Below are 22052 nucleotides of genomic sequence, written 5' to 3'. Positions count from 1 at the left end.
CTTGAATCTACTCTTACACAAAACCATCATTTTGAAAAGCAGCGCTTGTGAATTGGTTTTGGTAGGACCTGTAAAATCTGTCTTTCCATCCAAAATTCCTGCTGAGGCACTGCTGATAGATTTGATTTCCTGAGCTGTGCTTTGCTCTGGCAAGAGGCCTCCTAGCAGGGAGTGTGTGCTGATCCTGCTTTTCCTGGGTGGAAGCTGGGGTGGAGAGGAACTTTGGGAAAGCAAACATATGGCAAACCCAGAAAGGTGTGGATCCAAATGTGTTCCTTGCTCTCCTGAAGGCCAGGCAGCTCCCTCCCAAGGCAGTGTGACAGGAGGGTCCAAGCCTGGCCTCGAGAACACCTCCCTGGAGCTGGGATGAGTCTGAGGTGCTCCCACTGAGCCCAGCTGTCCAGGCAGGACATGCTGGGCCAGGTCTGTGTTACAGCATCACGTGGGGCTGACAAAACTGTTCCTTTTTTTCCTTGAGGCGCATCTGAGTAGCCAAAGTGTGCCTCTGCTTCTCCCAGGGGTGTGCCAGCATGGACACCTGCCTGAAAGCTGGGTGCTTCCTCTTGGGATAAGCAGGGCTGGCTGGGATCTTGGCTTCCAGCTGTGCTGCCCAAACAGGAGCTGTGAGAACACACTCAGGACAATGGGGAGAGCTCCAGGAGTGACAAACAGCCCATCCTTTCCCAGAGCACAGCCCAGGCTGTAGCCAGAGCTGCTCTCTGCTGGAGCTGGGGAAAGTGAGAAATCCTTTCCCCCTCATGCTGTGGGATGGGCTGGGCTGTTCCACACAGAGCACTCCTCACCCTGCTCCAGTGTTTTCCTCCTCATCAGATGGATGCTGCTCTGCTGGAGCTCTGGACTGCTCTGCTGCCTTGTCTCTCAGTCCCTGAAATGTGTTATTTGTAAAATCAGATGATGCAATCTCGGCTGGAGAAGGGGAGAGGAAGGACTTGCAGCACCATTAGGATCATAGCAGGGGTATGGAATGAAGCACAGTTAATGTATTGGAACAAGTGTGTTTTGGCTTTTTCTGGAATTAATGTGTACCTGATGGGTTTGTTCCTGATAGCCATCAGCTGTGAGGAACTTGGTCTGGCTTCTCCTCAAATCTGAGATCAATATTTCCCCTTTCCTTCTGTTTTCACTTGCTGTGTTTTGTGTTTATTTATGTACTGTGCTTTATCTCTTGATCTTGATAAATAAGGATCAAACCCCACACTCCTTTGTGATATGAGCTGGGTTTAAAACTTAACACCATTAGCACTATCTGGTGCTGTGGCCTTGTAGCAGTGCTTGGAATCCTAGGAAATCTAGGAAAAAGGAAGGCCCCTTTTTCTGTAGTTCTGCTTCTGGCTGAGTCTTCAGTTTATTTCTCGTCGAAATGTTTTGTCTGGGTGCTCAATAATGTCCAAAAATCAGATGTATCTAAAAACTGCCCACAGTCAGTTGCATTTTTGGAGTCAAAGCAGATCCTGGCTGCTGGGTGCTTGCTTTAAATATTGGTGATTAAGTCAAGGGTATGAACCTGTAATTCCCTGTCTGTTTTGAATTGCTACACATTTAATCTCCTCTGAAATCTTTGCAATAATAATCCTTCCCTTGATCCTGGTAATAATATCACCCCTCATCCACAGTGGCTGTGGGTATGTACCAGGGAGTGGGATGTGTTGACAGTGTGTCCAGAATGGGTGTTTCATGCCTCGTGGCATTGCTGGTAATTTGGGAGGCACAGAGAGAGGAGCTTTCTCCAAGTCTCACTTTTATTTTATATCATAACTCATGGAAATGTGGAATGGTTGAGGAGAGACCTTAAAGCCCATCCAGTGGCACCCCTGCCATGGCAGGGACACCTCCCACTGTCGCAGGCTGCTCCAAGCCTCAGTGTCCAGCCTGGCCTTGGGCACTGCCAGGGATCCAGGGGCAGCCACAGCTGCTCTGGGCACCCTGTGCCAGGGCCTGCCCACCCTGCCAGGGAACAATTCCTGCCCAATATCCCATCTGACCCTGCCCTCTGGCACTGGGAAGCCATTCCCTGTGTCCTGTCCCTCCAGCCCTTGTCCCCAGTCCCTCTCCAGCTCTCCTGGAGCCCCTTTAGGCCCTGGAAGGGGCTCTGAGCTCTCCCTGGAGCCTTCTCCTCTCCAGGTGAGCACCCCCAGCTCTCCCAGCCTGGCTCCAGAGCAGAGGCGCTCCAGCCCTTGGAGCATCTCCATGGCCTCCTCTGGGCTGGCTCCAGCAGCTCCGGGTCCCTCCTGTGCTGAGACCCCAGAGCCCTCTTTAGGTCCTTAAACCTGTAAGGACTGAGAGGTCCTGTATGGTGGAGAGAAATCCACCTGAAAGGGATCTTTCCTAACAGAAGTCAGGGTGGAAATTCAGTGGTGAGGAGGATGGACATGACTGGTTTTCCAGCCATGGAGCGGCAGTGGCCCTGCTGCCATGCCAGGTGTATTTCCATAACCCTGAGCTGCCCGTGCTGTCAGAGCCCCCAGGCTGTGTCCATGGCTGTGTCCATGGCTGTGTCCATGGCTGTGTGTCCATGGCTGTGTGTCCATGGCTGTGTCCATGGCTGTGTGTCCATGGCTGTGTCCATGGCTGTGTCCATGGCTGTGTGTCCATGGCTGTGTCCATGGCTGTGTGTCCATGGCTGTGTCCATGGCTGTGTGTCCATGGCTGTGTGTCCATGGCTGTGTGTCCATGGCTGTGTCCATGGCTGTGTGTCCATGGCTGTGTGTCCATGGCTGTGTCCATGGCTGTGTCCATGGCTGTGTGTCCATGGCTGTGTGTCCATGGCTGTGTCCATGGCTGTGTGTCCATGGCTGTGTCCATGGCTGTGTGTCCATGGCTGTGTGTCCATGGCTGTGTCCATGGCTGTGTCCATGGCTGTGTCCATGGCGCTGTGTCCATGGCTGTGTGTCCATGGCTGTGTGTCCATGGCTGTGTCCATGGCGCTGTGTCCATGGCTGTGTGTCCATGGCTCTGTGTCCATGGCTGTGTCCATGGCTGTGTCCATGGCTGTGTCCATGGCTGTGTGTCCATGGCTCTGTGTCCATGGCTGTGTCCATGGCTGTGTCCATGGCTGTGTGTCCATGGCTCTGTGTCCATGGCTGTGTCCATGGCTGTGTCCACGGCTGTGTGTCCATGGCTGTGTGTCCATGGCTGTGTCCATGGCTGTGTGTCCATGGCTGTGTCCATGGCTGTGTGTCCATGGCTCTGTGTCCATGGCTCTGTGTCCATGGCTGTGTGTCCATGGCTGTGTCCATGGCTCTGTGTCCATGGCTGTGTCCATGGCTGTGTCCATGGCTGTGTCCATGGCTGTGTGTCCATGGCTGTGTGTCCATGGCTGTGTCCATGGCTGTGTGTCCATGGCTGTGTCCATGGCTGTGTCCATGGCTGTGTCCATGGCTCTGTGTCCATGGCTCTGTGTCCATGGCTGTGTCCATGGCTGTGTGTCCATGGCTGTGTCCATGGCTGTGTGTCCATGGCTCTGTGTCCCTGGCTGTGTGTCCATGGCTGTGTCCATGGCTGTGTGTCCATGGCTGTGTGTCCATGGCTGTGTGTCCATGGCTCTGTGTCCATGGCTGTGTCCATGGCTGTGTGTCCATGGCTGTGTCCATGGCTGTGTGTCCATGGCTGTGTGTCCATGGCTGTGTGTCCATGGCTGTGTGTCCATGGCTGTGTGTCCATGGCTCTGTGTCCATGGCTCTGTGTCCATGGCTGTGTCCATGGCTGTGTGTCCATGTCTGTGTGTCCATGGCTCTGTGTCCATGGCTGTGTCCATGGCTGTGTCCATGGCTGTGTCCATGGCTGTGTGTCCATGGCTGTGTCCATGGCTGTGTGTCCATGGCTGTGTCCATGGCTGTGTCCATGGCTGTGTGTCCATGGCTGTGTGTCCATGGCTGTGTCCATGGCTGTGTCCATGGCTGTGTGTCCATGGCTGTGTCCATGGCTGTGTGTCCATGGCTGTGTCCATGGCTGGGTGTCCATGGCTGTGTGTCCATGGCTGTGTGTCCATGGCTGTGTGTCCATGGCTGTGTCCATGGCTGTGTCCATGGCTGTGTCCATGGCTGTGTGTCCATGGCTCTGTGTCCATGCCTGTGTCCATGCCTGTATGTCCATGGCTGTGTCCATGGCTGTGTGTCCATGGCTGTGTGTCCATGGCTCTGTGTCCATGGCTGTGTCCATGGCTGTGTGTCCATGGCTGTGTCCATGGCTGTGTGTCCATGGCTGTGTCCATGGCTGTGTGTCCATGGCTGTGTCCATGGCTGTGTCCATGGCTCTGTGTCCTTGGCTGTGTCCATGGCTGTGTCCATGACTGTGTCCATGGCTGTGTCCATGGCTGTGTCCATGGCTCTGTGTCCATGGCTGTGTCCATGGCTGTGTCCATGGCTGTGTGTCCATGGCTGTGTGTCCATGGCTGTGTCCATGGCTGTGTCCATGGCTGTGTCCATGGCTCTGTGTCCATGGCTGTGTCCATGGCTGTGTCCATGGCTGTGTCCATGGCTGTGTGTCCATGGCTGTGTCCATGGCTGTGTCCATGGCTGTGTCCATGGCTGTGTCCATGGCTGTGTCCATGGCTGTGTGTCCATGGCTGTGTCCATGGCTGTGTCCATGGCTGTGTCCATGGCTGTGTGTCCATGGCTGTGTGTCCATGGCTGTGTGTCCATGGCTGTGTGTCCATGGCTGTGTGTCCATGGCTGTGTCCATGGCTGTGTCCATGGCTGTGTCCATGGCTGTGTCCATGGCTGTGTGTCCATGGCTGTGTGTCCATGGCTGTGTGTCCATGGCTGTGTCCATGGCTGTGTGTCCATGGCTGTGTGTCCATGGCTGTGTCCATGGCTGTATCCATGGCTGTGTCCATGGCTGTGTCCATGGCTGTGTGTCCATGGCTGTGTGTCCATGGCTGTGTCCATGCCTGTGTCTCCACAGGGTGAGGGTGTTTGACGTGCGCTGTGGCGTGGCCGCCTGCTCCGTGTACGGCCACCAGCTGGGCGTGTCGGCCGTGCAGATGGACGACTGGAAGATGGTCAGCGGCGGGGAGGAGGGCCTGGTGTGCGTGTGGGACCAGCGCATGGCCACCAAACTCTGGGAGATGCACGCCAGGTAACTGGGCTGGGGGCACCCCGGGCAGGGGGGTTATCAGGGCTGCCAGGGGGAGGTGGGAATGGGGTAGTTTGGGGGGAATTCTGTTTGGTTTCCATGTCCAGGTTGCCTCCCCAGCTGGAGGTGTGTTTTCTGAGGGGGCCCTTTAGCTGTCACGGCCTTTTTACTCGTTAGCTGAGTGTTTCAGTGGGTGCTGGGGAGTAGGGAAGTTGTTCTGATGCCTTGGGAAGGCTGACCTGAAACAGAGTGGACAGAGCTAGAGAATAAAGTAGGTATTTACTGAAAGGCCTTTAGGATACACCTTGGGTAGGAAAGGAGCCTGACCAGGTGCACCCAAGGTAGACTTAGAATGGTCACAAATGGCTCCCCTGTCACGAGGTCTCACATTTTTTTATAAGTATTGGTCCAATTGAATATTGGGGTTTAATTTTCCAATTCCGACTTCAGGCTGTGAGGTCCCATCCTTCTTGTCCCTCCCTCCAGCCCACCCTTGTTTGTGCTTTGGGGCTGAAAGTTGTCCTTGGTGTGCAGCAGGACAAGGATTTGTTTTGTGTCCCTGCTGTGTGCAGAGCTGGGTGACACTGACTGTGAGTTCAGAACTGCAGCCCTGAGCAGCACAGAACATGAAATACATGAAAGCTGAAACTTCACCCATCAATTCCCCCTGGAATTTCCCCTGGATAAGTTCAGTCAGTGACTTCTCCCTGTGCCATCCCTAGCCTCTATTTAGTTGTGGAGCCTTGTGTTTAAAGTGCTGGACTGGCTGTTTTGGGAGTGACTGGTTCTGGCTATCTCCATCCCGTGTATCCATCACAATCCCTGTGTTTCTGTTCACCTCATCCACACATTCCCTTAATGGTGAGGATCAAAGCAATTAAACTCATTTAAATATTGAAATATTGGTTTGTACTGAGCTCAAGGAGCATAAGGAGCACAGTACTGAAAGTACAAGCAGAGATCAGCATCCTGGAGCTGACACTTTGTACAGCTAAATGAAGATTTCCTGAGCAAAGCACAATTCCCAAGCTTTGTCTAGATAAAGACTTGAGGATTTAGCCCCTTGTAAGTCTGAGTGATAGTCATAACATGAACATATAAATCCTGAATTCTTTTTTGTTATTATTATTTTTCATGCATCTTCCCCAAAGAGGAGCTAGATGAGGTATTTACAGGCAGGGAAGTTCAAGCTGGAGTTGTCATTGATTAATAGCAGGTATCACTTTCTGTGTTGACCCTGGGAATGATAAAGCCTGTTGTGATGTGGCTGATGCATTAAGGACAATATTCCATTGATTGTCTCCTTGGCATGCTCATTAGTGCTGCTCCAGGAGGAGGGCAGGCAGGGCAGGGCTGAGCTCAGGGATGCACTCCAAGTGAAACCATTCGATTAAAGATGTAGAAAACAGTGTTTAATCTATGGAGTAATCAGAAGGGATCACTTCAATCAAAAGGCTTTCCCAAATAAGGTGTGTGCTCTTATCCCTGCCTTTGGCCCCGTGCCAGGAATGGGAGACAGGAACAGGAGCTGAGGGAGGTGACAGGAGACACATTTGGGGTGTGAAGATGAGCCATCCTCATCTGAGAAGTGGCTCCTGCTTGAACAGAAAGTGCTGTTCCTGGGGTTTGGGGTCACTTACTCACCAGTGAGAGGGAAAGGAATGAAGACCTGACTTGGATGCCCAAAGGAGGGGCACGAGGATGGGGAAGGGTCTGGAGGAGCAGCTGAGGGCACTTGGAATGTTCAGCTGGAGCAGAGGAGACCAAGGAGAGACACCTCAGGGGCTGCAGCTCCTCCCGAGGGCAGCTCCAATCTCAGCCCTGGGACAGGGACAGCGCTCAGGGAAGGGCTGGAGCTGGGCCAGGGCAGGCTCAGGCTGGAGATCAGGAAAGGTCCTTCCCCCAGAGGGTTCAGGCACTGCCCAGGCTCCCCAGGGAATGGGCACGGCCCCGAGGCTGCCAGAGCTCCAGGAGCCTTTGGCCAGCGCTGCCAGGGGTGCCCAGGGTGGGATTGCTGGGGCTCTGGGCAGGGACAGGGGCTGGATGATCCCTGTGGGTCCCTTCCCACTCCATGGCTCTTGCATCGTGCTTTATCGGACATTTCTGAACCAGCTCAGTGCGTGGGTGTGTGGGGCCCTTCCCCTTCGTTTTGGGCAGCATCCTGCCCTTCCCGGGAATGCTGCAGTCCTTAGGGCAGCCAGCCCAGCCCGCATCCATCCCTCCCAGCCGGTGCTCTGTCTGCTTTCCAGCGGTATTTTCTGGCCTCCTCGTGCGTTCTGGGAAGAGCCCGCTAGATGGGGATAGAAGATGTGGGATGTGCTGCAGGCTGGAAAATCCACAAGTGCGGCTTCCCAGCCTCTGGCCGTGGGGAGGGCGCTGATTTTAATCACTCCGTGTTCAATCCAAAGCCACTCCTTTCCCAGCACTCGGATTTCGGGAGGGCGCTGCAGGTGGCCCCTCACCCCGTGCTCTGGGTTGTTTTGCAGACATCCAGTCCGCCTGGTGTGGTTCAATTCCCACAGCCTGATCACTGCCAATGTCCCCGAGGAGAAGAACCCCCGGGGCTCCAGCATCACCGAGGACGACCCCAGCTTGCACCGAAAGTGAGAAACCAGCCCTCAGCAATCTGCTTTGTTTTTAAATAGCACCCTGAGCACCTGAGTCATCACCCAGAGCACTTACAGGGAGGGTATAACAGCAAAAAAATGAAATTAAGAAAAGTTTTAGGGTAAGGTTTATAAAACAAGCGATGAATTGGCTCTTGATTTGCTTGAGCACAGAAAAAAAAAAAAAAAAAAAAAAGGGTTTTTTTTCTCAGCAGGGGAACATAAAGTCCACTGAAGCCAGCCAGGGAATGCAGCCCTCTCCATGCTCGAAATATTAGTAATGCTGTCTCCTCCTCAAGGAAAACTACTGGCATTTAAACTGCAGGTTTTGGTATTTGCATCTCAAACGGCTGTTAGTGTTAATTGAACTATCAAATACCAATGTATTTATCTTCCCCCGTGCTGGAGAGCCTGGAGATGTTTCAGCAGATGACAGTCACGTCTCTGCAGGGCTGGAGGGAGTGATTCACCAGCCCTTCCCAGCTTGCTGGGTCCGTGGCAGGAGGCAGGAGGGAGCTTTCCCTCTTAAAAGTGCAGAAGGGATTGGGGATTTTTATCCAGCTCCTGCAGCATGGCATTTTTCAGTTCAAGTGATTTTTATAGTGATTTCTACCTCTGTCTGCTTTCCCACTGAGGTGACCTGGTGTGGCCTGGTTGTTTTTGCACACAGGTACCGGGGGGTGATTTATTCCTACGAGTTCTCCGTGGACCAGCTGGCCGTGGACAGCGTCCTCCCCATCTGCCGCTCCTCCTACGACGAGCTGACAGGTTACAACTACAACATCGGCCTGGCAGTGCCCTATGACAGCATCTAGGGCACAGCCAGGGCCACAGGCAAAGGGAAATCCATGTGGGACAAGCTCCCAGAAGCTGCTGTGGGCTGCACAAAGCCCTGGGGATGGGAACCAGACAGAGCGTGCCTGCCCTGGAGTGTCACCCTGGATGTGTCCAGAGGCCCAGCCTGCTGGAGTGGAGAGGCTGAGGAGGGAAAGGAGCACTGCAGGCTAAACTAAAATATTCCTGCTGCTTGTGGGAAAGATGCTGCAGGTCCCATCTTGGTCAGGAGGGCAGAGTGGGACACTGAAGGGGCGGGAGGCTGGGAGCTCTCTGAGGACTTCTTGCCTACCCCAGGAAGGAAAAAAAATCACCAAGGACTTGGAAAAAATCATGTGCTGAGCCACATGTTTGAAATGTCTGTCTTGGAATTGAGCTGCTCGTTCTTGTTTTCTTTGGAGTGCATTGGAATGTGCCTGGGAACAGGACAACAGGGCCATGCACAAAAGGTTACGGTGGCTGGGAGAGGGATTGGGATGGAGAGAGGGAGGGGAAGGTTCCCCAGGCCAGGCTGGATGCTTGGGAATCAGCAGGCCACACACACATCAACATTATTTTATAAAAAACTATTTTTTCAGTTCTTTAAAATCCTGGGTTAAATGTTTTCTAATTGTATGTGTACATCTGTCTGTGGAATTTTGTTCCTGAGCCCTTTAGGGTGAGCTGACTCCTGGCTCAGGTTGTCAGGTGTGTGCTTGGCTGGATCCTGTCCGTCCACAGCACCTGGAGGGTTTTCAGTGCTGTCCTTGCTTCCAGGCTGGGGATTGATCATGGAACAGAAGGGATGAAGTGGCCACAGTGCCCTCCCTGGGTATTGAGCCCCAAAGCTGTGGGGAGGCACCAGGAGGTGCTGTCCAGGTGGAAATGAGGAGTGAGGCTTTACCTTTTAAGCCCAGGTAGCACTGACAGGTAAAACCAGTTTGGGGAACAAGAGCTCCAGTCCTGCATGGATCTTTTTACTGATTTAAAATGATTTTATTGTGATTTGCCCTTGTAAACTTATTGGTGCAAACCAAAGCTGTGTCAGTTCTGTTTAAACTGAGGTTAAGTTTTAACTTACACCTTTTTTCCCTGGTTAATGGAATCATTGTAAAGTACTGGGGAGAGGTGCAGGAATGTGCCCAAACCTGCAGGAGAGGGGCTGGGCTGGCACTTCACCCCTGAGCAGTCACTGAGAAGCCGTGCAGAGAGCTGCATTTCACTGCTCTTCTTTGGCTTGGGGTGGTTTCCCATGACCCCTAGGCCAAAGTTTCATGGTTTAGGGTTTTAAGTTACCTTTTTCCATGTGATGGATACACAAAAAGTGCAAGGGGCAAAGCCATTCTGTCTGACCAATAAATTTGATCTTTCATAAAGCTTTAGTCTCCTCGTTTTTATTATTCCTCTACCCTTCTGGGAAGGCAGCTCCCTCCCTCCGTTCTTGGAAGAGCTGGAAATGTCATGGATGCACAGCTTGGACAGGAGTTCAGCTGAAACCTGACAAATAAATAAAGCCTTGTGTAGCATAAATGATGGGGTTTGCTGCAGCCCTGTGACTCCTGCGATGTCAGAAGCAGGGAGAGCTCCCATGTCATTGTTCTCCCGTCTCCTTATCTCGCCTCATTATCTGGGAGCAGCTTTGTTCCTCCTCCATCTCCCTGCTGCAAGGAGTAGATAAGTTTGTGCGGTGCCCACGTGAGCCCTTTTCCCGGAGTCCTCCCCCGCGTTCCCCATTCCCGCTCCTCCCTGGAGCCGCCGGGAGGGGGATTTGCAGCGCCTGCACGGGCAGGTGTTCGATTTCTGATCCAGGCTCACCTGCACTGGAGATGGAGCTCCCCGTCCCCACTGGTTCACAGCTCCTCCGGGGTGGTGCTCCTTTGGGTCTTCCCCCTGTTAATTAATGGAATTAATTGAGGGAAGTTGCACTGCAGCAGAGGGCTGTGTGTAACTCACACTCCTCGTGTGGGTGAGGGCACTCAGATGTTGGAGAGTGTCCATGTGGGGGCTTTGTGGGAAGGGATGTTGTCCTGCTTCCCTGGGATGTTGTCCTGCTTCCCTGGGATGTTGTCCTGCTTTTCTGGGATGTTGTCCTGCCTCCCTGGGTGCTCCTCAGTGCTGTGCTGCGGTGCAGCAGACACCAGTGAGGCTGCTGAGCTTTGGGCTCAGGGGGCACTGAGATGAGCCTCTCCCTTCATTTCAAGAGCAGGAACGGGGTCACCAGCCCAGCTGGGCTGAGGACAGAAGCCACCGGGAGCTTCCCAGCTTTGGTACCAGGCAGTGGCAGGGAGGGGCCCAGGGTTCTGTCCCAGAGGCCGGGGGTGGGCACTGAGAAGGGACAAAGCTGCTGCCTTGGGGTCTGGAGTGGAGGAGCTGCAGTCAGGACACACTGCAGCAGTGTGGGCTCAGCTGGCAGAGGTCAGGCTGGTGCCAGGCTGCGCAGATAAAGGATCCAAGGGCATCCCAGCAGGAAACAGCCTGGCATGAAAAGCCCTGAGCGTTCTGGTGTCCATTGTTGGCGGCAGCGATCCTCAGCTGAAAAGAGGTGTGTCTGTGCTGGTGAGCAGGATCCCAGCTCCAAGGGAATGCGGGATCCAGGCGGAGCTGTGTGTGTGTCACAGCCCATGTCCCCAGGAGTGCCAGGCACAGCCTGGAGGGCAGGACAGGCTGCAGAGCCCTGCTGGAAAATCCCCACGGCCCCTCCTCTGCTCCTGGCTCAGGCCAGCAGCACGGCCCACAGAAAGTGCTTTTTGCCTCTGTTTTGTGTCCTCAGTCACCTTCTGTGAGGGAAGAGCCACTCCAGGGCTGCCATCCCTGTCCTGAGGATCTGAGGAGTGGTGGCAGGAGGAGCAGGGGGTGATTTTTGCACAGAAATGTGCTCTGTGGGTCTCTGAACCCCCTTTCTATCCCTCCCTGTGGCCTTTCCCACCCAGCTCTGCTTTCCTGCCCTGCCGCCTCTGTCACTCCGTGTCCTGGCTGCTGTCACAGAGGGGTGAACGTAGGTGCACTGAAGTGGTGCAGGAACTTGTTCATGTCCTGTGTGCCCCCTCTTCTCCTCCAGTGCCATTTGTCTGCTGTACATTTCCACCTCCTGGAGATGATTCTCAGACTCCAGGTACATGGAGCTGGTGTCCTCCTGCTGCCACAGGGGAAGGTGGGGCAGCAGTGACTGCAGGCCCCGTAAGCAGGTGAAGTGCTGCAGATTGCGCAGTAAAATCCTGGGGGAAAGGGCCTGTTCCAGGTCAGGATTTGTACCACTGGCAGATGTTTTATCCAGATACGTGGAGCTCAAATCTCTGGGCCAAATTCCTCTTCGTGGAAGAGCTGCAGGTGGGGTTTTCTTCTGTCACCCCTGCCTCAGGCAGTGCCACTCAAAGGAACAAGGAACTCCTCAAAGTCTGGCTTAGAAATATCAGCTGCCAGTGGCTGCCCCAGCTCCCTGGCTGTGGGTCTGTGCTGCCTCCTGCTCTCCTGCTCTCCCCTCCCTTCCTGGGCAGCTGTCCCCGTGTTTGGTCTCTCCTGCTGTTCCCAGGCTCCAGGGGGGCTGATGGATGAGAGAGAAGGGTGGGGACATGGATCAAGCTGTGTCCCCTCTGTGCCAATGCCCACCTGCCCTGGGTCCCTGCCCTGCACTCCTGGGGTCACTCAGTTCCCATCTCCAACCCCAGGGGCCTTCTCTCTCTCTGATGCTGCTCAGTCTTTATCGTCCTCCCTGGAGTTTTCCAATTTGTGATAAAGCAGCTTCAGTTTTCCGATCACCCTCTGCTGAGCACTGCTGGGATCTGCCCCAGAGCTTTGTGCCACGTCCCAGGGCTCAGCGTCCTGGCCCCACAACAGAACCTTGATCCTTTACGGAATTCTCTGGGCTTTGCAGGATTTTGCAGGGCAGAAGCATCGCCCTTGCCAGGTTTCCCGGGGCTCTGCCAGATTTTCCTGTGATTTTCAGGATTATTATCCTCGTTTCGCTGGGGTTTGCTGTGTGTAACATCAACACCGTGTGGTGCTGGAGCGATGCTCCTGCCCATCCTTGTGGCTCCTCACCCTTTCCTGGGCTGAGGTTCAGGCTCAGCTTCCCTTCTCCCTGCCTGTCACCCGCTCTGTCCAGCCCTCCCTCCTGCTCCCCACTCATCCCATTTCCCACACAGAATTCCCAACACAGGCAAAGGGAGAACGCTGCAGCCCGTTTGTGCCGAGTCCTTCCTCTGTTTCCCAACCTCCCACACTTCCCTTGCCACTTAGAACATCAGGGGGCAGCTCATTAACTCAAGGGGTAATAATTATCCTCTCGTCCCTCCTCCTCACTCCTGCTGGCCTCTGCCTCCCTGCGTTGCAGGGTGTGCCCCAGCCCCTGCTGCTCTGGATCCTTGTAGACCATTCCTCCAGGGAAATCGGGGTGTGGAGGGGGACCTCGTGGTATCTGCAGCGATCTGGGATCTGCAGGGATTTGGGATCTGCCGGGGTCCCAAATCTCCCTGCAGCCCCAGCTGGGGGTTTGGGACCTTAGAGGCACTCAGGACTGTGACTGGGAGATTAGGGTGTGGGATGGTCCCGCAGCCTCTGCCTGGAGATTTTAGTGGGAAAACAGGGAAAGGAGCCTGGGTTGGCTGCGGAAACCTGGGGATTTGGGGAGGAGCTGGGTGTTGTGCCCTCGTGTGAGGAAGGAGCACGGAGGGTCCGGCACAGGCAGGAGGAGGAAGAGGAGGAGAGGTTCAGCAGGAGCAGGAGGGGGAGGACGTTCCTCTGCCCGGGCGGTGCCCATGTGGTGTCCGGGGCACGGGGCTGCCCAGAGGGACCCAGGGAGAGCAGGAGGGAATCCCGGAGCCCTGCGAAGGCAGCCCGGGCTGTGGGGCAGCCACAGGAGCCCTGCAGGGCCCCAAGGCTCCTCCGGGAGAGCCGGGAGCTCCATCCCCACCGTCCGCCGCCAGCCCAGCCCGGCTCCCGGTCCATCCCCTCGGGCTCCGGCAGCGCTGTCCCGGGCTCCGGGGACATTCCCATTGTGGGGATGGGCTCGGGGCCGTGTCCCGGGGCCGGCCGTGCCGCAGCCGAGCCGTGCGCTCCCCGCGGGCAGCGCTGCATTGCAGCGGGGCGCTGCCCGTCCTCCCCCGGCGGCTCCGGGAGCCGCTCCACGCCCAGCTCCAGCGCCTCCGGACGGCCGGGACTGCGGAGCGGACAGAGCCTGTGAGGGAAAGCCGAAATGTGCCCTCGGTGGGGCGGTGGCTGAGCAGAGAGCCGCAGGCACGAGGAGAAGAAGGAGAATTGCTGCTGCCCTGAGCCGGGGATGCGCTGGGTGCCGCAGGGATGGAGCGGCCGACAGCAGCGCCCGGGATCCGCTGCCCCTCACCCGCCGCCGCTCGGGTCCCCAGGGGAAGCTGCGTTTTGATACAACAAATAAATCTCTCCGGCTTTTCTAAAAATAGCCATTGCTCTTTTTTCCCTCTCCAGCTCAGGCTGCCTCGGAGAGAGAAACCCGCCCGGAGCCATGCAGTTATTAATACCAGGAAACAACCCCCCGTCTCCCGTGCCTTGTTCTAGCGGGAACATGTGGGGGCAGGAGCCACCTGGTTGCCAGGAGCCCACGTCCCCGTGTCCCCGCGTCCCCGTGTCCCCGCTGCCAGCTCCGGGCTCCTCCCGCCCGGCTCCGGCCGCCGCGGGGGCAGGTTTGGGATTAAATCGGGAATATTCCTTGTGTCGCTGCCACCACCTTCAGTGTAAGGTGCAGAGTGGGCAAGGTGGTTGTCCTTTCGGGTGCTGCCTTCTCCTCCTGCCCCTCAGCATCCCCATCCCTGCCTCTCCCCACAGCCCGGGCAGCTCCTTCCCCGCAGCAGCACGGGGCAGAGGCTAAAAATCCAGATTTATGGGGCAGCCAGGATTTGTGGAGGCTTTCTGCTCAGGGAAACACTCCACCGTGGAGTGATGGATGGACGGAGAATTTCCCAGCGAGGACTAAAAAGAGAAATATCTTTTATTACAGATAAAAGCCTCTGATGTTTCTGGAGAGCAGAGGGCGGCCCCAGCGTGGAACGGGCACAGGGTGGGGCAGAGCCATGGAGCTGGGAGCCAGGTGCCATGTGCCAGGACACGGAGCTGCTGCTGCCTGGATCCTCCTCCTCCTGCTGCTCCATCAGTAGCAGTGGGCGATGGTGTCCACGTTGAGGAAGCGGACGTGCATCTTGGTCTCGATGTCGATTCCCTGCCACATCTGCCGGGGGCCGGGGCTGAGCAGGACACCCCCGCCCCCTGTGCCCGCCCAGGCCCCTCCTCCTGGGGACGGCAGAGATGTCACCCACCTTGAGGAAATCCTCGAAGGTGATGCCCTCGTACACCTGGTCCGGGCCCTGTCGCGGTGAGAGAGGAAACATCGCAGCTGCCCCTGGGGGATGGGGAAGGGCTGGCCCAGGGATGTCCCCTGGGGCTGAGGGACACATCTCCCATGGGTTCCCCGCCCTGGACCCCATGGGCAGCCCAAAACTGGCTCCCCACGGCTGCAAGGAGCAGCTTTTCCATGAGCAGTAAGGATGGGGGGGTTATGGGATGCTGTTCACTGATCCCCCCCTCTGGGCTCTTCTCATGAGAAAACATCACCCTGGAAGCTGCTCCCTGCCAAAACATCTGAAGCCAAAAGCAGCCCCGGGACAGGGAGAAGCCCTGGGAAGCAGGGACACCTCCCAGCCCCGTTTCTGATGGCAGCACAGCCCCTCAGTGCCGCGGCAGAGCAGGGCTCAGCCCCCGGCACAGGCTCCCACCATTTGTCCCACGCAGATGCTGGCTGCCTCCATCATGGCCCCGTCGGCGATGGACCGAGCTGACTCCTTCTCCAGGTGCGGGTTCCCTGACAGCAGCTCCTCCACCACCTGCAAGGCACGGGGTGAGCCCCAGGCCGGGAGCGGGGCACGGGGCAGCAGCGAGGACACGTTACATTTCTGTACTCCTGCAGCGTGATCTTCCCGTCGTGGTCCGAGTCGTACATGTGGAACAGGACTGGCAGGGACAGGAGCAGAGGGCAGGGTCAGGGCAGCCCCTTCCACCACCCCGACCCCGAGCCCTGGGACAGCCTCACATTTCAGTTTCTCCTTCCGGAAGCGGTCGAGCTGCTCCTCGTCCATGTTCATCTCGATGGGTCTGAAGTAGGACATGATGGTGAGGAAGTCCTCGAAGTTGATCTCCTCGGCCAGCCCATCCGACTCCTGCCGCAGGTTCCTGCGGGAGCCCGAGCCCAGGGTGACGGGGAGCCCCCAAACCGCCCACTGCCGAGCCCATCACAGCCCCCAGCGGGGCTTTAGGACTGCTCTGTCCCTAAGATTGAGCTTAAAGGTCTCCTTTTCCACCTGCTGCCACCCCAGACATTAGGGAGAAAATCCCTGCCCAGCCCCATCCCGTTTCCAGAGGATAAACCTCCCCTCCCGGGCTGCTGGGGGGTTCTCACCGCTTGTCAAAGAAGGCGTGGACGATTTTGCCCCTGATGGGGTTGAACTCCAGGTCGGGAATGCTGTCAAAGTTCTCCTTGCTGCAGAGGGGACAGAGACACCCGGAGTGTGAGGCAGATGGAGAGGAGAGACCCTGAGAGCCCTGGAGGGACCCAACCCCTTCCCTCCAGAGCAATCACAAAGAGGTTTTGGATAAAACCCCTGTTTTCCTTCCGTTCAGACTGAGAGCAAGTCTGTGCTCAGGGATTTTGTCCCACTACATGGGTCTTTGGGAAGCTCTCGGGGTGACACCGGGGCTCTGCACGGCTCCACCCGCCGTGGATTTGAGTTTTCCCGGGACAGAGGCCCCAAGCAGAGCTCAATAAGGCACGGGAAGGATCCTGCTGTTCGCCCTCCCCTCAGCTTTGTGCTGAGCCCGTGCTGCGCCTTTGCTCTCCACGGTTTATAAAGCAAAGGAGCCAAGGAATAACCCCGGGAGGAGGGAGCAGAGGGGACTTGGAGCTCTCCCGGGGTGACAATTCCCTGTGCAGCCACCGAGGAGAGGGACCAGAGCACCTGCGACCCCCCTTCTCTCCCCAAGAGGGCTTTAAAAACCGGGGGATGATGAGATGGTCATCAGGAGTGTCTCTGCTCAAAGGCCACTGTGTCACTGTGTGGTTTTCCTTGGAATATTCATTCACAAGGCCACGCTGCAGGGGCTGGGGATGGCTGGGAAGGACACTCGGAATCCCAGCCCTGGACTGGGAGCCCTGGGCAGCCCAGGGAACGGGGAGATGTGGGGGTGGCCCCGGCTCTGGGGCTGGAATTGCCCTGGGAATGACAATAGGACTGGAATTTCCATACCGGATCGTCAGCTGGTCCTGGCTCAGCTGCTTGAAGCGCCGGTGCAGGTGCTCGATCTGCTCAGAGGTGACTGCCAGGGAAAGGAGAGAGGTGACAGGGGCTGAGCCCCGGGGGACCCTTGGGACACCCATCTGTGCCTGTCCCCACACCCGCAGCAGTGGGGCAGGGCCGTGGGCACTCCTGGGCACAGCTGAGCCACCCCCACTTGCCTTTGGTGGCTCTGTGCGGCCCTGCAGGGTCCATCTGTGTCCCTGTGATCTGTGTCCCTGTGCCCTGTGTCCCTGTGACCCATATCCCTGTGTCCTGTGTCCCCATATCCCTGTGTCCCTCAGTCCCTGTGTCTCTATGTCCCTCTGTCCCTGTGCCCTGTGGCCCTCTGTCCCCGTGTCCCCATGTCCTCATGTCCCCATGTCCCTGTGCCCTGTGCTGGCTGTGAGGACACTGCCGAGGGCTGGTGGGTCCCCTGTCCCCGTCTGCAGGAGATTCCCTGGCCCAGCACACGGAATGGCACCGTGGGATGCCAGCCCCGGTTCAGGATCCCTGGTGCCCGACCATTGGAACATTTCTTGACATTTCTTTTGGGGTTGTTGGCACCGTGGGCAGAGCTGTGCCCGGGGAGCTCCTCTCCCCCTGCTCCAGGACAGCTCCAGGAGCTTCTTTCGTGTCCACAGCTGTGGCTGCTGCAGGAAATAACTCTGGGATCAGAAATTCCTGACAGCAGCCACCTTTCCCTTGACACAGCAGCACCCCAGAACCAGCACCAGGCTTTGAAATCGCTGCCACTGCTCAGGGTGAAGCCCAAACCATGGGGGTGGGCGCTGCCCCAGGGATACACCAACCCCATTGGGGGTGGGCAGGGCTGGGAGGGGCCACCAGCAGCTCCCTCTGAGCCCCACAAGTGCTGGGGCTCCAGCTGAGGCTCAGCGGCCCCTCCCCACTGCCCCGGTCCCCCGGCACAGGTGAGTTTATCTCCAGGGGCTGTAACCGAGCTCTAACCCCCCCAGAGCCCGACTCTTGTGCAAATATTGTCAGGGGCCATTCCCAGGAGCCCTGCCCTGGCTGGGGGTGTCAGTCTGGGCACCAGCTGGAGCCACAGGCTCCTGCAAGCCCGGCTGGGGCTGGGCACGGGGCAGGGCTGCCCCAGCAGCTGGAAATCCACCCCTGGCATCGTGGGGAGACACAGAACCACATTAAAGTATCACCGAGGGGTTGCAAGGGGTTAATTGCAGCAAACCAGCAGGGTCAGAGCTGGGCTGAGCTGCCTCCCTCGCTCCCTTTTATGATGTCTAAATAATGTCCTTTGCTTTCTCGACTGCTGCTTCACAGCCTGGAAATAGCAACCCTATTGATCAGCGGGGCTGAGCCTTCACAGCCTGGAAAACCCGGCAGGATGAGCCCTGGATGTCACCAGCACCTCTGCAGGATGGGCTCCAAACCCCCTTATTCACCCCCCTTGACCCCCTGGCTGGCAGGTGATGATGCCCCGGCCCCACTGACCCATCCCTTGGATCTTTCCTCCCCTAATCCCTCCCGGCTGCTGCTCTGCTGCTCTCCACACGCACCCGTGGAAACTTTCCCCGGACTTCGCTTTCCAATTTTGGCCATGGAGGAGTGACCTTTCACCCTCTGCCCTGACGACATCGCTGTCACCATGGGAGCAGCTGGGCCACCGAGCCTTCAGCATCTGGGACTTGGGTGAGCACAGAAAAGCTTTGATCTCTTAGAAAAATGTCCCCGGCACCAAGAGGACAAAGAGCTGGGCTCAGGGGCTGGATGGTCACGGTTGGGCCAGCCCTGGAAGGCGGGAGGAGGATTTTCCTCCCTCTGTCCCCAGCCCCAGGTCTTCCTCTCAGGGCAGAGCTGTGTCCTGTAAAGGCGGCAGCACTCGGCTGTTTTCCAGAAAAAAATAGGGAAAATCTGCAGAAAAGGCAAAAGCTTTGCTGGAGGCAGGGCTGGCTCAAGGGCAGCAGAGGCTGCTCGTATCCCTGAGAAGCATCCTGATGCTGCAGGCCTGTGTCCAAGCACAACAGCCCCCGCTAATGGGGGAAAAACGGGATTTAAACCAAAGGGAGCTGGGCTTGCTGTTGCCAGCCTTGAGTGGTTTGTGCTGCTCGAGCAAAGGGGAAGGGGCACTGGGGGGGCTCAGCCCTGCTGTGGGACCAGCCTGGCTGCAGAGAATGGTCACAGCATCCCGGGAAGAGCCACTTTACCCCCGACAGGCTGCTGCAGCTTTGGGCTGGAGCACAGGCAGGGAGAGAGGGGAACCGGCCCCGAGCAGCCCCTCAGGGTGCCCTCCACGGGGGAGAAGGAACAAGCCCCGGCCACCTCCAGGTGGTTCTGCCGTGTCCCTGCTCCTCCCACGGGAGCCAGCGTGGCTGCAGCGCCCTGCACGAGGTCGGACCCCAGCAGCGAGGCTGTAAATGCCCGGAATTCCCAGGGATTTTGGCAGCAGCCACAGCACACTGGGAGCTCTGTGAATACCACGGGGAGCACAGGACGTGCACCCCAGTCATGGCTTGGAGTTACGGGCTCCCCCTGCCCTCCCTCCTCTGGTTTGGGTGAGATTTTGGGGTGTTGCCCTTGCAAACCCTTCCCTGGCTTGATTCAGGGGGCAGGAGCTTCCCACGGGCAGGTGCCGCCTGTGCTGGGGATGCTGCTGCGGGGTCAGGGGCTCCCCAAAACCCTCCTCCCCCCTCGGCAGCCAGGCGGGCACCCCGCGGGCTCCCCAGGCTCCTGAGCACACCCCGGGGTGCCCAGTGGGGTGCGGGGGGCTCAGCCCTCCCTCGGGGAGGAGGAGGAGGAGAGGGGATGAAGGGAGATGTGACCCCAGGAGCTGCAGCAGCTCTGGGGACAGCCCCTGGACCCTCTCGGCCCCCCCAGAGCCTTTGGCGGTGGGCAGAGCCGCCCCTCAGCCCTGTCCCCATCACGGCCGGAGCCGGAGGATCCCGCTGGGAACACCCCGATCCCCGTGCCCGGGGCTCCCCACGGCCTGGAGCGGTGACACTTCCCAGCACGGACACGACCTGCGGGGTGTCCCTGCTCCTTCCCCTCTGCTCCCTCCATCCCCAAGCTCAGCCCGAGGGTGTCAGGGCCCCGGTGGCCCCGGGGCAGAGGAACCGTGCGGGGACAGTTCCTGCACGGTGGCGCGGGTGGGCAGAGCTGGCACGGGCTCGCACGTGTGGCCGCTCGACGCCCTGGCCCGTGGCTTGGTGGCACCGGGGACACGGCTGCACGCCCAGGGTGACATGCTGGCACCCTCTGGTGACAGCTCTACACTCTCCCCTCTTATCCTCTCTTATCTCCCGTCCGCTTCCCCCGCTCCATCCACCGGGTGTCACACCCTTCTCTCCCCCAGCCCAGGTGACAGACACCTCGGCACCCTCCCCGAGTGACATTTCCTGCATCCTCCCCGCGGGTGACACGGCATGTCCCGCATCCCCCTCCCCTGCTCCAGCGTCACCTCCCGCAGCCCCCCGCCCAGCCGGGTGACATTTCCTGTACCCCTCCTCCCTCCCCGGGTGACCCGTCCTGCGGTCCCCCGCGGGCGGTGTGTCCCCCGGGGCCGGACCGCGTGTCCCCTCCGCCGGCGGGCCCGGGGGCTCCGGGCGGGGCTCCGGGCGGCGGCGGCGGCAGCCGAGGTTCCCGCGGGTGCCCGGTACTCACAGCCCGTCCTGTCGGCCAGCTCCCGCATCTCTGCGGGCACGGAGTGCGCCGAGCCCATCCCGGGCCGTGCCGGGAGCGGCGCCGCGGGCGCTGCACCGGAGCCGCCGCCGCTTTTAAGGGCGGGCGCGGCGGGGAGGCGGCGGCGCGGCGGCCCCGGGTCCCTGCGCGCCCCCGCCCGGAGCCAGCGCAGGGACCGCGGGGGTGGGACCCTCCGGGGGCGGTCACAGCCCCGGCAGCGGCTGGCGGCACCGGCAGCTGCCGGCTGCGGCCCTGGAGGGTCCCGGAGGAGGGCTCGGAGCGGAGAGCTCCCGGTGCGGCACTGGGGCCGGGGGCTCCCCGGGCAGCAGCTCCCACCCCAACCCCGCGGCTGCCCCAGGCCCGGCACTGCCCGGGCTGTGCCTCCCGGGGGAGGAGGGACAAAGGGACGCGCAGAGGTGACCCAGGACCCCCCTCCATCATGGGGGGGCTTCCTCAGGGGTCAGCTGGGGCAGAGCCCGGGCCAGAGCGGGCGATTCTGTCACCATCTCCGTCCCTGGCACCGGCAGGGACACGTCAGCCTCCCGCGGGCCCCGGGGAAGAGCAAAGCCCTTCCAGGAGCCAAGGCAGAGGTTTGGGAGCGGCTCCAAGAGCACAGCACACCGCGGCAGTAGGTAGCAAGTCAGGGTTGTTTATTTGTTTAAAGCCAAATATAAAGAGGAAAGGGATGAAATCATTTCCAGCCTCCAGCTGTCCAGGAAAATACCTGTTTGTAAATAAAAACGGGGAAAGGAGAGAGGTCCCCATCCTGCGACCTCGGCCGTCAGTGTCAGGGCCCTGGGGCTCAGGGCTCCTCAGCTCCATTCCTGGGCCAGCAGCTCTCCAGCCACTGGGGAATTTTGCCCAGCCCAGGCACTTCCAGGTGGGAGGAGGAGGAGGGCAGGAGGGGGGAAACGCATGCAGCATTCTGTCCCTGCCCACAGTCCCCGTGTCCCCCACGGGGGAATGGCCAGCAGGGAGGGCCCACAGAGCTGGGATATCCCTGGATATCCCAGAATGGGCCAGGACAGTACCCGGAGCCAGCTCGTGTACAGGTGGAGGTGGCCTGGAAGGGAGCAGGAGATCCCGGGGACCCTTTTCCAGCTCAGAGCCGCCCTTTCCTCCCCATCCTGCCGCCCCAGAGGACAGCTCCCCCTGGCCCCAGGCAGGGCTGGAGGGTCCTGGGGCTTGGTTTTCCTGCAAGGATTCCCATGGTGTGTCAGCGGCCTCACTCCCTGCCCTCGGCTGTGTGAGGGCGCTCTCGGTGTGTCCCTGCGTGCCAGGATGGCTCCAAAGGGGTTGGAAGCACTTCCCAAGAGGATCCAGGAGCTGTCTCTCCCCGCCCCTGTGCTGCCGGAGGGCACCAGCAGCTCCTCAGCCTGGCCTGGAGCAGCAGCACATCGAGATCTCGGCCTCCGAGGGTGGACAGACCTCCCAGGGACCAAAGGACCCGAGGACTCGCTCCCTGCCAGAGGAAGGCTGGGAATAGCTGGGAATAGCTGGAACATCCCTGAGTGCCACCATCCAGTGGCAAAGCTCAGAACCAGCCCTGGCTTTTCCCTACAATCCAGACAGTGAGTACCCCTCGCTTCCTGCC

The 22052-nt window shown here is 58.6% G+C and overlaps 2 protein-coding genes across 3 annotated transcripts in view; one reads left to right on the top strand and one right to left on the bottom strand.

Moving 5' to 3' along the window:
- Nucleotides 1-9889, top strand: part of FBXW8 (F-box and WD repeat domain containing 8) — a 54860-nt gene extending 44971 nt beyond the window's left edge. Inside the window, exons 9-11 of the mRNA XM_066331173.1 lie at nt 4924-5097; nt 7581-7697; nt 8371-9889. Coding sequence (XP_066187270.1) covers nt 4924-5097; nt 7581-7697; nt 8371-8515 — 436 coding nt within the window. The 3' untranslated portion in view covers nt 8516-9889. The remainder of the gene's footprint in view (nt 1-4923; nt 5098-7580; nt 7698-8370) is intronic.
- A 4719-nt stretch (nt 9890-14608) lies between these two features.
- Nucleotides 14609-20609, bottom strand: TESC (tescalcin). 2 transcript variants are annotated; one of them, XM_066331216.1, is made up of 8 exons: nt 20441-20609; nt 16778-16847; nt 15934-16014; nt 15568-15629; nt 15427-15488; nt 15254-15361; nt 14798-14845; nt 14609-14709 (listed from the first exon to the last, which is right to left on the bottom strand). In XM_066331216.1, exons 1-8 carry the CDS (start codon nt 20496-20498, stop codon nt 14632-14634), a joined length of 567 nt encoding a protein of 188 aa, XP_066187313.1. In that variant the 5' UTR covers nt 20499-20609; the 3' UTR covers nt 14609-14631. The 2 variants fall into 2 exon arrangements, with proteins under 2 accessions (XP_066187313.1, XP_066187312.1); XM_066331215.1 differs by having other exon boundaries at nt 14610-14709; nt 15568-15707; nt 20441-20600.
- Between the last annotated feature and the right edge of the window lie 1443 nt (nt 20610-22052).

The sequence above is a fragment of the Sylvia atricapilla genome, chromosome 17, assembly GCF_009819655.1.
Source record: "Sylvia atricapilla isolate bSylAtr1 chromosome 17, bSylAtr1.pri, whole genome shotgun sequence".
Taxonomy (NCBI): Eukaryota; Metazoa; Chordata; class Aves; order Passeriformes; family Sylviidae; genus Sylvia; species Sylvia atricapilla.
Note: the sequence above shows the minus strand (reverse complement) of the source record. Positions and strands in the feature narration are given on the sequence as shown.